The sequence below is a fragment of the Ursus arctos genome, chromosome X (genome assembly GCF_023065955.2).
Source record: "Ursus arctos isolate Adak ecotype North America chromosome X, UrsArc2.0, whole genome shotgun sequence".
In the NCBI taxonomy this organism is placed as follows: Eukaryota; Metazoa; Chordata; class Mammalia; order Carnivora; family Ursidae; genus Ursus; species Ursus arctos.
The window spans coordinates 35086025-35101705 of record NC_079873.1 but is presented as its reverse complement, the minus strand read 5'-3'; the positions used below and the strand labels follow the sequence as shown (position 1 = coordinate 35101705).

Below are 15681 nucleotides of genomic sequence, written 5' to 3'. Positions count from 1 at the left end.
CACTGAATATCTGTTTCTTTCAAGATTCACTTTAGAAATTAAGTTATTCACATAAAATGGCATTCCTGTATTGAATTGTACTAACATCAGTAATGAATTATTTTATTCCTTAGTTTTTTTAAAGTTTTATTTGAGCTGTACATTATTTTAGTAGATTTTCGTGTATCCCTTTAAGACCTTGGATTTATTTTCTAAAACAATGTTACAATCTTAGGACTAGATGAGCCTTAAGATGGTATTCTCCCCTTTTTATCACTATGATAATAAACTCTCCCAAGTAAATTGAGATCTCTGTTTTAAAGAAAATAATGAAGGGATTCTACAGTTTTTATTTTGGTCCTAGTCCAGTATTTAATGACTGTCTATCCATCTATGTAACTGCTGGCCCTGCAGTTTCATGGCATTTCCCTTTTTTCGTTGTCATCTGAAATGAAAGATTAGTTTTTATCCTCCCCATAATTGTTACCCTGCAGCTTTGTTTACCCTAAATATTTAACTCATTGGGCTTTATCTAACATTCTAATTATTTCTGGGTACATTCATTCTTCTGAACTCATATTCTCCAGAGCTTTTGGTTTGTTATGAATATGACACATGGGACAGAATATTTTAAAATTGCTAGAATGAAAATATTTCGTAGCTCTTACTTCCCCTTAGAACCCCTGAGAAGGAAGAGGATTACTGTGTTGGTCTGGCAGGAATTTTGTGTGTGTGCGGTGTTAAAAAAAAAAAAGAAAGAAAGAAAGAAAGAAAAAGGAAAAAAAACCCATAAAATTAAACTTGCTTTCTTAACAATTTTTAAACAGTTCAGTAGTATTAAGTGTATTTATATTCTTGTGCGGCAGATCTCTGAAACTTTTCATCATGCAAAACTGAAACTCTGTACTCACTGAACACTAATTCCCTTTCCCTACCCGTTGGCAGTTACGTTTCTACTTTACATGATTTGGGCTATTGTAGATCATTCATTTGAGTGGAATGATACTGTACTTGTCTTTTTCTGGCTGGCTTTTTTTCCTTTAGCATAATATCCTCAAGGTTCACCCATGTTATAGCATGTGACAGGACTTCCTTCTTTTTGAGGCTGCATAATGTTTCACTATATATATATATATATATCTATATATATATATCTATATATATCGCATTTTCTTTCTCCATTCATCTGTCCATGGACATTGGGGTTGCTTCCACCTTTTGGCTGTTGTGAATAGCGCTGCAATAAACATGGCTGTGCAAATACATTTTGGTGATCCTGGCAGAGGTTTTTTTTTTTTAAATAACTAAACAGCATTCTGTTTCACTAAATCTAATATAAATATTTTTATGTTATACTACCTATTTTTCCACACCTTAGCCTCCCCTTGCAAATACTAATTCTGTTTTAATCTTCAGTGCCCTGGTGACCCTACTGTGACCGGATTTGAGTGTACATACAGTCCCCAACTTACAGTGGTTCAACTTAACGATTTTTTGACTTTGCAGGGGTGCAGAAGAAATATGCATTCAGTAGAAACTGAACTTCAAATTTTGATCTTTTCCCAGGCAAGCGATATGTGGACCAATCCTCTCTCGTGTTGGCTGGGCAGTGGCAGTGAGCCGCAGCTCCCAGTCAGCCGTGCCATCACGAACGTCAGCAACCAATGTACTTACAACCATTCTATACCCATGCAATCATTCTCTTTTTCACTTTCGGTATAGTATCCAATAAATCACCTGAGATACTTAGCACTTTATTATAAAATGTGCTTTGTGTCAGATGAGTTTGCCCGGCCGGAGGCTAATGTAAGAGTTCTGAGCATGTTTAAGGTAGGCTGGGCTAAGCAATGAGATTCAGGAGGCTAGAAGTGTTAAATGCATTTTCAAGTTACAGTATTTTCAGCTTATGATGGATTTATCAGGACATAACCCCCTTGTAGATTGAGGAAGATCCATCATCTTTTTCTGGTTCTTCCCTCACTTGAGCTTTTTCTTATTCATTCTGAACTTTCTACTTTCTGTCTCTCTGTTCTTAGCTCATTCTCATGTGTCTTCTTCCTCCTTTATTGGTATCTTAGCTTGTTATTTATATAAAGATAGAAGTAGAAAAGCATAAATAAATGGATACGTTTGTCTGGAACCATCCATTACTTATTTCACCATCCTCTCTTTATCTAAATCCCAACCCTGGTTAAATTCAGCTCACCACTTACTCCAGATCTGAACCTTGCCGGCTGAAATGAGGACTCCTAGGTACACACCCAGTCGTGTTGATTGTTCTCACTTCACATTCATGACCACAAACCTCAAGTGGGCCCCTGTGCTGCCAGCAGTCCTGCTGTATTTCCTTAGTCTCTTGGTTCTCAAAGCGTGGCTCCCAGACCAGTAGCATCAACATCACTCAAGAACTTGTTAGAAATACATGTTCTTGACCTCATCTCAGACCTTATGAATCAGAAACTCTGGGGGTGGAAGCCAGCAAATCTTTGTGATTCTGAGGCTGAAATTTGAGAACCACTGTCTTAGTCAATTCATTGTCCCATTCTTTGAAAATATTTTTCACACCTTCACACTTCTCAAGTTGCCAGCAACTCCCTCTCCTTCCCCACTCCCGCCTGATGATCACTTTTATTTCAACGTAAATAGAAAACAGAAGTACTCAGAAGAGAACTTCCTCATATTCCTACATCCCCATCTGCTTGCATCTACAGGTGCTCCCGGACCCTGCCTTCCTCACTGTTGCTGGGGCCAACCCCCCTCCCCACCTGCACACTACATTCCATCCCTTCCTTCTCCTGGGGTCGTGTTTTCCTCTCCACGGGGTCTTTCCCATCACCACACAATGTCTCTCTCTCAAAGACAAAACAAAAGCAAACCTCTGAAAATTTCTCGCTCCTGCTATGGAGCCGTCAATCATATTGTTATGTGAAACTTTTGAATATTTATATGTATTTTCTTATTTTCATAAAAGATAAAACAATGGAAGGATAAACCAAAAACTATTACAAATACTTACAAAAGAGGAAGAAGAGATTAAGGGGAAGGAGAAGGTACAAAAGCTAGGCCTCTCTGAATGAAATTTGTTTACAGTTTCAACTTTGGAATTATGTACATGTTTTATTTTTTTAAAGATTTTATTTCTTTAAAAAAAATAAAGATTTTATTTCTTTATTTGAAACAGAGCATGAGCAAGGGGGGTGGAGGCAGAGGGAGAAGCAGACTCCCTGCTGAGCAGGGAGCCTGATGTGAGGCTCAATCCCAGGACCCTGAGATCATGACCCAAGCTGAAGGCAGATGCTTAACCGACTGAGCCCCCCAGGCGTCCATGTACATGTTTTATATAATCCAAACATCAAATCAAGTCAAAATCTAATTCAAACAAATTGGCCTCACTGGGTAACAAACTGAAAGTATAACCACAAAGAGATTTCTTTTAAATGACTTTAAAATAGGGTGGGTTTGGGGGCACCTGGGTGGCTCAGTCGGTTAAACGTCCAACTCTTGATTTCACCTCAGGTCATGATCTCAGGGTTGTGAGATGGAGCCCCACATTGGGCTCCGCACTCAGCGAGGAGTCTGCTTGAGAGTCTTTCCCTCTCCCTCTACCCCTCCCCCCACTCGTGCTTTCCCTCCCTCTCTCTGTCTCTCTCTCTCTCTCTCTCTCTCAAATAAAATCTTTTTAAAAATAGGGTGGGGTTGGTTGGGTTTTTTTTTTAACGTATTTTAGACTTACTTAGAGAAAAGTTCTGATAGTAATACAAAGAACTCCGTCACCTCTCACTCAGATTCCCCATGTTAACATTTTTCTACATTTGTTTTATCTTTCTCAGTTTTTCACTCTTCTCTCTTTGTCCATCTATATAGTTCCTTAAAAATAAGGAATTCTCTAAATAGCCGCAGTAAAATGATCAAAATCAGGGAGTTTATGTAATCTACAGACCTTGTCCCAATTTCATCAAGTGTCCTAATATCCTTTATAGCAAAAATAAAAATAAGATTATATATCACATTTTAGCTGTTCAGTCTCTTCTGTCTCCTTTGATCCCTTTCATCTGAAACAGTATTTGAAGAATATGGGCATGGGTCCAGTACTTTCTCGAATGCCCCTCAGTTTGGGTTGGTCTGATGTTTCCTCATGATTTGACGCAGTGAAGTCCTTTGGCACGAATACCACAGAGTGTTGCTGAGGGTTGTCAGTGAAGGAAGCACATGCTCTTAATTAGTCCCACTATTAGCAGTAGTAACTTTGCTAGGAGTGTCTGCCAAGTCGCTCCTCTGGAAAATTACTATTTTACCTTTTGTAATTAATAAGTATCCTGTGGGGAGCTACTCTGAGATTACACAAATATCCTATTACTCTTCAAACTTTTACCAACTAGTAACTACCTTTTGATGGTTCTCACTTGAATCAGTTATTATGATGATAACTGCCAAATGGTGATTTCTAATGCCAGATTTTCTTCTACATTCATTAATTGGTTTTCTCCTTACATGAAAGTTTTTCCTTCTCTCTGTTCATTTACTTATTTACTTACATCAGCACAGACTCATGAATTCTTACTTTATTCAATAGCAAAACAGTAATTTGACTGGACATCCCTGGTAGGATATATCATAAGGACAAAAAGAACCACAGAAAAATCTTAAACAGCATACGGTGGTTTTGTTGTTACTGGTAATGTAGGTACTTTTATACACACACCCTAGGGGATAAAGCAAATGAGTAATTATGTTAATGTCATTAGGTACCAACATTACTTGACAAAATCAAAGAAGTCAGGTAAAAACTCTATTTTAAAAAAACCTATGTATCAGTATGAATTGATTTATTTTTCTCCTTCTAAAAAATACATATTTTTGTTTAGCTCTGTCCACTGAAAAGTCAAAGCAGGGATAACCCAGTAATAATAATATACCTAATATCCATATTGTGAATTTAAATACCATTTCCCACTATACAGAAATGGGACTGCTTGGAGAAATGGTTGGTTCCAGATCTGGGGCAAGAAATGCACAAGACAAACCTCAGACATCTTCTGCCTGAAAGCAAGGAACTTACCAGACTTTTAGAGTCTTACAAAAGGGCATAAGAGCTGTCTTAAAGGAGGTCCTGCTGGCTAAAAAATGGGATGATTTGAACATCAAAATGAATAATGACTGTAATTGGTTAAAATGCATCAAATATATAAAAACCTATAAATTCACAACAATAACAAAAAAGCCCTTCATTGATCATCTTTGAAGGTTGCCTGGCAACCAACTTATTATTCTGGAAATCGTTCATAGCAGCTTTATTCATAATATCCCCAAACTAGACACAGCCCAAATGTCCCTCAATAGGAGAATGGACAAACTGTGGTTTCATACAAGGGAATTCATACAAGAGAATAATTACTCAGCAATAAAAGAACTGAACCACTGATCACAACAAAATGGATGAATCTCAGAAACGGGCTGAGTGGGAGAAGCCTTACATAAAAGCGTACGTACTATATGATTTGTGTATATGCAGTTGTAGTATAAGCAAAACAAACTTGGTTTTTGTTTTTGTTTTTTTCAGAATAAGCAATACTATATCAGAATAGTCATTTGTACTGGGGGTGTGGCAGCCGAGATTGAGTGGTAAGAGGGCGAGGGAGGTTTCTGGGACCATAACATCCTGATAGGGATACGGTTACACAGTTTTTTGCAAGCTGTCAAAACTCTCCAATGGTACTCTTAAGATGTGTGCATTTCACAGCATGTAAATTTTATCTTAAACATAATTTTAAATATTAAACTCAAGGGGCACCTGGGTGGCTCAGTTGGTTAAGCATCTGACTCTTGATTTTGGCTCAGGTCATGATTTCAGGGTCATGAGATTGGGCCCCACATCAGGCTCCACACTTTGAGTGTGCAGTCGGCTTAAGATTCTCTCTCTGCCCCTCTGTCCCCACCCTGCAAGCACACTAGCTCTCTCTCTTTCTCAAAAAAAAATATATTAAACTCTAATGACATGTGCTGAATTATAGTGAAAAGTTGGACTGATGGTTAGAGGAATGAATAAATATTTGATAAAGCAAATGTAGCAAAATGTTCGTTGTAGAATCTATGTGGTGAGTATGTGGCTATTTACTGTTCTTTCAGTTTTCTCTGTGTTTGGTAGTCTTCATTACAAAATACTGGGGAAAACCTCCATTTTGGAACCCCTAATTATGGAGCCGGGCATCATTGGCTGCTAAAATCATGAAGAGTCGATGGTGAACTTTGTAAAGATGGATCAAGGCAGACAATACCTGAACCCACTGACCAATCCTGTTGCTAGAAGTAGGACAACCAGACATTATGTTCTTCCTGAGGTGTTACAAAAAACTGAAGTATTAGTGTAAAACAAAACTAAAATTGAATGTTAATCTAATCAGTCTTCTAGATCTAACTACCAGTTTACAGAAAACACAGGAACATATTCAATTTAAGTAGGTGCTTTTAGCCAAGTCTAGACTGTAGGAGATTCCACAGGGGAAATTACCTAGTATCTTAATAAATCAATGGCATGAACATTTTGAAAAAGGTAAGAGGAGAATATGATATAGAGTCAGAGAGATGTAAGACCTATAACCATCAAGTGCAGTGTATGGACCTTAAATACCATTTTGAACTAACCAACTGTAAAAAAATAAAAAAGTCTTTGAGATAGTCAAGGCAAATTGAATGCGGATTGGTATTAGATGATATTAAAGGATTGTTAATTGTATTGGATGTTGATAGTATGGTTATTTTTTCAAGTCATTTGTCATAAATACTGAACTAATAACAGGTGAAATGATACTTGTTTTAAAAGACTTCAGCAACAAAAAACAATGGGGATAGGCGAAGCAAGAACGGCAGATGTCAATAACTATTAAAGCTAGGAGATGGGGGGAGCACCTGGGTGGCTCAGTTGATTAAGTGTCTGCCTTTGGCTCAGGTCATGATCCCAGGGTTCTGGGATCAAGCCCCGAGTTGGGCTCCCTGCTCAGCGGGGAACCTGCTTCTGCTGCTCCCCCTGCTTGAGCTCTCTCTCTCTCTCTCTCTCTCTCTCTCTCTCAAATAAATAAATAAAATCTTTAGAAAAAGGTACATGGAGGTTTAATAATCTATTTTCTCTAATGACAAATACTAAAAAGTTTTTAAAAGGAAACTTCCTTGGCTTCTCCTTCTCTTTTAGCTACATCCCATTCTCATCTCTCTGTTCCTAGTACAGTAAGGTTTTGAAAGCTATCTGAATTTACTATCTCCACATCATCTCATCCCATTTTTTTTTAAACCTAGTCCAATGAGATTTTTGTCTATATCATCCCACCAAAACCCCTCTTATCCAGGTCACCAGGGACTTCCAGGTTGCCAGATCTAATGGTCAGTTCTCCGCTCTCATCTGAAATGGCCTCTCACTAGCATTTCAGGACACCAAACTGCTCTGGTTTCCTGCCTGCTTCACTACCCAGGCACTCTCTTTCCTTTGCTAGATTGTCATCTTCCTGACCTCAAACATTGCCGTGCACCAAGTCTTATTCCTCCGACCTCTTCTCTTTTCTCTTTTTTTAAAGATTTTTTAAATTTATTTGAGGCACAGAGAATGAGCAGGGGAGAGGGAGAAGCAGAAGCAGACTCCCCACCGAGCCAGGAGCCCAACATGGGGCTCGATTCCAGGACCCAGAGATCATAACCTGAGCCGAAGGCAGACGCTCTAACCATCTGAGCCACCCAGGCGCGCCCCCCCCTTCTCGTTTCTATCGGTAGTCACTCCCTGGGTGATTTCACTCATTGCCGTGGCTGTAAACACTGTGTGCTGTTGATCCCAAATTTATATCTCTAATTCCAGCCTTCCCTCTCCCATCTTTTAAGATCTTGCACTCAATTTGTACAAACCAGATTCTTGATCCCTCTTTATAAACTCTTCCTTCTGTGTTCCCCGTTTTAGTAAATGGCATCTTCATTTTCATTCAGTTGCTCAGAACAGAAACCTAGTTGTCATACTTACCTCTTTCTCTCACACCCCATATCCAGTAGCAGTTCTGTCAGCCTAACCTTTAGAATGTGTCCTGAATTTAACCACTTCTTGCCGTCACTGCTTCTGTCACTCTAGTCTGATTCAAATCCCCATCTTCTCTTGCCTGGACAACCACAGAAGCCTCCTACCTGGTATCTTTTCTTCCAGTGTCATGCCCTTGCAATCTCTTCTCCACGCAACAGCCCAAGTAATTCTTTCAAAACCTGAAATTGCACATAATGCTCCCCTGCTCACAACTTTCCAAGGGTTTCCCATCTCACTCAGCATAAAACCCAAGGTTCTGGCCATGGCTTCAAGCCCTGGACCGTAGAGCCTTTGATCATCTGGAGCACATTTCTTACCACTCTTCCCCTTGCTCATTTTCCCCCCGACACACTGGCTTCCTTACTGTTCCCCAAACACACCAACCCTCCTCGTACTTCTAGGCCTTTGTACTTACTATCCTATTCCCCCCTTCTGGAACCTGCTTCCACATGACCCATTCTGCCCCTTCTTTCTGGTCTGGGTTCAGATATTACACTATTAAGCCTTCTCTGACCCAACCCCCTTACTAAATACCAGCTCCCTAGTCTCCAAACCTGTAACATTGACCTCCACCAGCTTTTACCTCATAGCACTTAACACTACCCGGTCTCTTATATTCATTTATATGTATTGGTTTCTTTAGTTTCTGTCTTCCGATTTTATGACTTAAGGATTTATTGAGAATGATAGAATCCACATTCTGATGAGAATTACATAAATCTCAGTGTAACATTAACTTAAGAATAAATATAGTCAACAAACTATAAAGGGTATACTTGAGGATTCTGATTTAAGCTTCTACTTCTTAATAAGGTGACAAAACTGGCCAGGAGACCCTGTCTAGGTTTAGTTTATAGTTTCTTCTTCTGCATCATGCCCCTCCTTTTCTAGGCTTGTTCACTTCACCCCACACTAGAATCATGCTAGGGCTGTCACTTTCTTCTTCAGGTCTGTTGTCATCCATCTCTATTTGAACCAACCGAAAGTTCTTACGAAGAGCAGTCTTTATCTGTTGGTTTCTGCGGAGCTTTGCTCACTCTCCCATAAACCCTCTTGGCTACTTTGTGTCTTGCTGCAGCTCACTCACCATTCATGTACACTTGCCTTCCCTCTCCTTCTCTCTCTCCTTCTCTCTCTCCTTCTCTCTCTCCTTCTCTCTCTCTCTCTCTCTCTCTCTCTCTCTCTCACACACACACACACACACACACACACATTTATATTTAAGGGCTTATCTTTCGTTGTGCTAGAGCCTCTATTATAAGGTCTTTAAATGTCTTTGGACAAAAAGAGTAACTTCCAAAGTAGAACCCTGATGCTTTCATTGAGCAGAGTAAGGATCCCTTCCACTTTCGTGTATCATTATCAAACGTCTGTCTGGGTGCGCCCGTTCAGAGTTTTATTGCGCAGGATTTGGGGGGCCACTATCATATAGGCTAAAGCTGAGCTAAAACTGTGTCATGTTATAAATGAGCAAGTATGGGAAAGAACAAAAATACTTTTCTCTTCCATGCCTGAAGAAGCTTGCTTTTTTCTTTTTCACTAACCCATATTTTAAAAGCAGGTCACATGGAACATCAGTCATATTGGGGAGCATAGTATTTGAGCAGAGACCAAAGGTCCGCACAGTTAAATGCTTCCCTGAGACCAGGTCCTACAGAGAAACTCTCATTGTGACCACAAAGCATATGATTCTTAGGGAGCCCAGGTCACACAGCTACTCCTTGGGAAGGATGTCTTTGCCCTGGACCAGAGGCCAGCCAAGTCATCTCCTTTCTCCCATCCCATTCCCACAAAGAGGAAAGGCAGGTCCAGAGAAAAGACATGCCCAGAGAGAACACTAAATTCTCTGAGACGAAGGTTCAATTAAAGTCATTAAATCTGGCTCCTCTTACTTGGGGATGGAATGAATAAAGAAAAGCAAGAGGATGGTGGGAGGGTAGAAAAAGAGCCATTAGCATCCCCTAAGGACTAAGACACAGTGGCTCTGTAGGTCAAGTTGGAGGTTTCAAGAAACATTTTGGCAAGAGGTGTAAAAAATATTTTCTTTAAATGTAGACTATCACTCAAAAAAAAAGAACATTGCATGAAAAGGTAGAAAACACATCTGCCATACTTGAACACGCTTTGCTTCCTGAGTAATTCTTAGCACCGTACCCTAATCTTAGATGCAAATAATCTCTGAAAAACATTGGATAAAACAGGTAAGTCTTTGGAGAAATCAACCACAAGCGAGAACAGCACAAGTAATTCAAGCATCCAAAATAATTGCAGGAGTTTTTAATGTATGACTATATGATCATGTTATTCAGTTTTGTGTAAATTGCTCATCTCCAATTAATCTTTATCTTTGGTTTGTTGTTTGTCTGTTTTTCCTTCCAGCCCCACTGTGTTCTCCTCGCCTCAAAGGAAAACTCGGCACCTGTTAAGCTTGGGGGCTTTGGGGTAGCTATTCAATTAGGGGAGTCTGGACTTGTAGCTGGAGGTAAGAACATTTTTTTAAAAAATTTCCTTCAAAACCTGGTCACTTTCAGATTGGTGTAAAACTTCCAAAGTAGGGGCGCCTGGGTGGCACAGCGGTAAAGCGTCGGCCTTTGGCTCGGGGCGTGATCCCGGCGTTCTGGGATCGAGCCCCACATCAGGCTCCTCCGCTATGAGCCTGCTTCTTCCTCTCCCACTCCCTCTGCTTGTGTTCCCTGTCTCGCTGGCTGTCTCTATCTCTGTCAAATAAATAAATAAAATCTTAAAAAAAAAAAAAACTTCCAAAGTAAATATATTAGCCCATCCTCAGTGTTTCATACCTGTTCCACCCCCCCACCCCTCCCCATGAAAGTGCCATCATAGTTTTGAATTTAATAACTGTAGTTATAACTAAAATTTTAGTATCTTGAGAATAGACTCTGGGCTTTTACTCTTTGTATTCCCACCACTTGGCAGAGAAGTGACCCTGCATACAGAGTTTAAAACAGTGTTGAAAGAAGGTGTTATCTGGGGCAAAGTGACTTCTAAGGTTGAACTGGCCAGGGGCACCTGGCTGGTTCAGTCAGTGAAGCACGCGACTCTTGATCTTGGGGTTGTGAGTTTAAGCCCCGCATTGGGCATAGAGCTTACTTAAAAATAAATAAAGTTGAACTGGCCAAACGAAGTCCATTCTGAAACATGTAGATTAACCACTTTCAGATTTATATAAGTGGCTAACGTTTAATTTCATATTGCTTTCCTCTTTGTGAAAGAGTCCTGCTCAAGCCATCAGTCTGTGTATTTGGGAAGAGCAAGCAGATGTAAATGCAGACTGATTTTTATTATTAGCCAAAGCAAAACATAATTAGAAAACTCCCATGCCAGAAAAAAAAAGTAGAAAAGTTAAAAATAGAAATTTTCTCCAGTAGCGTGCAGAGGTGGATGCTAATTCCAGATTCAAGAATTTGGGTTTTTATTTATTCCCTTCAATAGACTCCAGCTCAGAATGCTGCCCTGTTTTTAGTTCTGTTCCTTAGTTTTGCAAATGACTTAGTTCTCCTGTCTAGAAATTATCAGTCTTCTAGTCAGTGCCTTCGATTTTTCATCTCCAGATACTGCCAGGCTTCACAAAGAGGAAAAATATGAAAAATACCAGCAGAACCTTTTTGAACCTGTCATCTTCCATGGATACTTACATTAAGTTCAAATACCTGACAAATGATAAATATCAAAACAATCATCTGTTACACAGGATATTTCATTTAATTTCATACACTATTACTAACACATCAAAGCAGCATTTACATAGACCATCTTCTGAAAAATGAGCCAGGAGTCATAGTCGTAGTCTTTAAATTGTTATTTCATCACATTGCCCTCTAAAATTAAATTATGTTTAGATTTTCTTCTAGTTTTGCATTCTCTTCCAGCTCATCATTTCCAATAATATGAAAAATTGCGAGTTGAGTATAGTTTTAAAAAATGACTACTTTTTTCCCCTAATTCAAAACTTCCATCTGTCATTAGAAGGACTGATCATAGGATCAGATTAGTAGCACATCATTTAATCATAGGATCATTGAATCTCAGGATTCCAAGGGGGCCTTCACTTCTCCAGTCGTATAACCAGTGATCACATTCCTTCATAAAATTCCCAGCAAAAGGTTGAGCTCTAGTTTAATTCCTCACATAGCAAAGAATTCACTGTGTTCCAGGACTGTATTTCCATTTTTGGAAAGCTCCTTAAGTACTGAAACATTCATCTTCACATTGAACAGAAATCTGTCTTCATATCACTTCCACCCAGTGGTGCTAATTGTGACTTTTGGAGCCACACTGAACAATTTTAATCCTTCCACATGATAACCATTCAGATGTTTAAGGACAATATTGTGTACCGCTAAGTCTTATCCAAATTAACTTGCCTAAGTTAATTTAGCCCTTCCTCATATAAACTGGTGCAGAATCTCACAGTGTGCAAAGGACGGAGCCAAAACTGAGCACAGCTGTAGGTACAACCCAGCACACAGGAGCTTGGGGCTGTTGCTTCTTTTGCTGTGGGACTTACATTTCTATCAGGCTCCCCAAATTGTATTAGCTTCTCGGACAGCCACATAATGTCACTGGCTCATACTGATCTTGAAATCAACTACAACTCCCAAGTTGTTTTTAAACAATTGTTGTTATTAAACTAACTCTCTTAAATCTGATATTTGTACAGATCACCCCTCTGTAAAGACTACACAACTTTGGGGCACCTGGGTGGCTCAGTTGGGTAAGCATCTGACTCTTGGTTTCAGCTCAGGTCGTGATCTCAGGGTCGTGAGATCAAACCCCACATCGGGCTCCACACTCAACAAGGAGTCTGCTTGGGATCCTCTGCTTCTCTCTTTCTCTCTCTCTCTCTCTCAAATAAAAATAAATCTTTTTTTTAAAAAGACTACACAGTTATAAAAAGTAACTTCTGATAACATCACCAAGACTGATGGGATGAAATGAAATGAAATATGTTCTATGCTGGCCACATGTATGGCTTTATTTCTCTTTATCTGGATCCATATCCCGTTAGTATTCATAGTGGTATTTGCCTCATATTTTACCATGCTTTTTGATTAAAGGAGGAAAATAGATTCATTAGATTTATCTAGACATCTTCTCCACATTAATCTATTTTCCTAAAGTCCTTGAGCCTTTCTTCTAAATTGTTTGTTTTTCAAGCTGATTTTGAACCTACAGTGTGTCAGTTGTACAAAATTTATTTTTCTCAGTGCTTCTAGAACTAAAATACTTTCTGATGGTCAGAATGTCATTTCTTAACATACCTTTCCTTCTAGTCTTGAAGTAACTACTTCAAGCATTATAGTGTCTTTAAAAATACAACATATGTAGATAAGGGATAGATGGTTTCTCTTAGAGAAAGCTTTCTTACTGTTTAAAGTACTTTTGAAATTATACTGATATTCATTCATTTGCTAATGCTTATTAACAGAAAGCTATTTTCCTGTCAGTTGGAATCTTTGATTACTCAGAATAGAAATAGAAAAGAATTCTCTCCTTTCCATATAGTAGAAACTGCTTACATGTATTTGCAATTTACCTATCTGCAATTCAGCTATTTGGAAAACTCCTCTATCCAGAAGATAACTAGGAACCTAGAAAAAAAAATTATTTTTGCAGCAAAACATTTCTTGACATTAATACCCATTCATGGTTCTCTCAAATGGGCATCTAAGAACACACTCTCTGAAGCTGGCATGCTGCCATTTTTCACAGTTTTACGGATTCATGTGCCTTCATGCCTGGCCCCTGCTACTCCCTCTGGTTGGAATACCTTTTGTTATTTTCTGTATCTGTTTAACTCTTACTGCTCCTGAAGGCTGAGAGACTGAGCTAACAAACCTCCCCTCTTAAAAGCAAGCTGATCTTCACCATCCCAAGTTAGGTAACCCTGTTCCTTCTCTTCCATATTAGCGTAACTACCTGTGCTACATACCTCCATGTAGTATTTGAAGCAGGCATTTGTAATCATATCAAAGACTGAGCTTTAGGAGGGCAAGAGGCATCACGGCTTATCCCTCTGTATGTCCACAGCACCTCCCATTGTGTCCAGGACCTAGCAGGCACTTAGGAAATTGTTACTAAATGAAAGAACCTGGTTGCTAATCCTTTTCTGATTAACAGCAGATTTTATGCAACAAATTAGGAGAAGACAAGGCTGGAGGAAGCACAGTGAGAGAAAAGGCACGAAAGCCTGACAGAAAAAGTATGTTGAGCAGACACCAAAATGTAGAAAGCACAGCCCCCTTTTAACACTGAAGAACTCAAGCCTTGCTTACCTGTGAAGTTCCTGAGAGCATTTTCTGTTCTGTAGTGTAGTTCTTTCACTGATAGCCACAAGACAATCCTGAGTCATCAAGAAAATGTTACACTGTCTGCAGCATCTTTTGTAAAAAGAAGTCAGAAAATTGTAGAAAGATAACCATCCAAAATTATTTTACAAAACTTTGGGTGTGTAAAGATTCAAGTCCTAGCTATTCAAAACGGCTCCTTACCTGAGGTTCTAGATAATGAGGTTGTAATATATTATCCCAAAGTCTAACATTTAAATATTTAAATGTATATCTGAAGTATGTCATACACAGTGACATTTGGTTTGGTAATTGACCACAAAATTCTAAGAACAGGAAGTCAAAGTCATAAAAATCAAGTGACCACAAAGAAGGAAAAGTCAAGCTATCACAAACAAGGAGTCCGGGAAGGTTGGTGTACATTAAAGGTTAACTCTAGTCCTTCACATTTGACTGATCTGCACAAAATATTGTAAAAAGCTCATTCGTATATATTCTTTGCCCCATCATCTGTGAGCAAATTCTTGAGCCAGAAGACATGTATGTTCCTTAAGGATGAACACTAATTCTCCAGAATGGAGTAGTCTTCAACCCAGATAAATGGAGAGAAGCTCCTTTTTGAGTTGTTCAGCTCTTTCTTGTGTAGGAAGTAGTAGGAGTCAAGTTGAGTTTTTCAAAACATCATCATCATCCCAAGTATAAGAAGGCACCTGACTGGTGCCGTGGTACCCGCACCCTCACTGGTACCTTGATCTCTTGCCCTGCTTTTCCCAGCTCCTGCTGTCAGCACAAGGCGAATTCTCCAGTGGCCCCGCTCTGTCCAAGGCTATTAATGAAGTTCGAGGCTTAGCTCTCGTTTGAGCTTCTTTGTGTTACCAGAGGAAGCAAAATGGGGCAACGTGGAATAAAAATCTTCCCTTCTAACCAGTACAGTTTTCACTGCTCTACTGCACATTTTCAATGAAAATATTTTCATTCTCTGAACCCCAAAGTTAACCTCTTCTGTTACGTGGGAAGAGGGGAGCCATAGCACAGAAAAATCCCCAGTACACAAGCTAAGAGCTGCTTTATCCTTCACCATCCCAACCGAGTTTGACGGTCACTAACTAGACTTGATGGTGTATTTTCTCTAGCTGGATTAGAAGATCTGTAAGGGGGGCGCCTGGGTGGCGCAGCGGTTAAGCGTCTGCCTTCAGCTCAGGGCGTGATCCCGGCGTTGTGGGATCGAGCCCCACATCAGACTCCTCCGCTAGGAGCCTGCTTCTTCCTCTCCCACTCCCCCTGCTTGTGTTCCCTCTCTCGCTGGCTGTCTCTATCCTGTCGAATAAATAAATAAAATCTTTA

General features: G+C 39.6%; 1 protein-coding gene across 8 annotated transcripts in view; it reads left to right on the top strand.

Moving 5' to 3' along the window:
- The window catches only part of CASK (calcium/calmodulin dependent serine protein kinase), a 344451-nt gene that overhangs the window by 202060 nt on the left and 126710 nt on the right, over positions 1-15681 (top strand). For all 8 annotated transcript variants that reach the window (XM_026513322.4, XM_044389369.3, XM_026513329.4 and 5 more), the window contains exon 6: positions 10412-10514. In XM_026513322.4, the coding sequence (XP_026369107.1) occupies positions 10412-10514 (103 nt within the window). The remainder of the gene's footprint in view (positions 1-10411; positions 10515-15681) is intronic.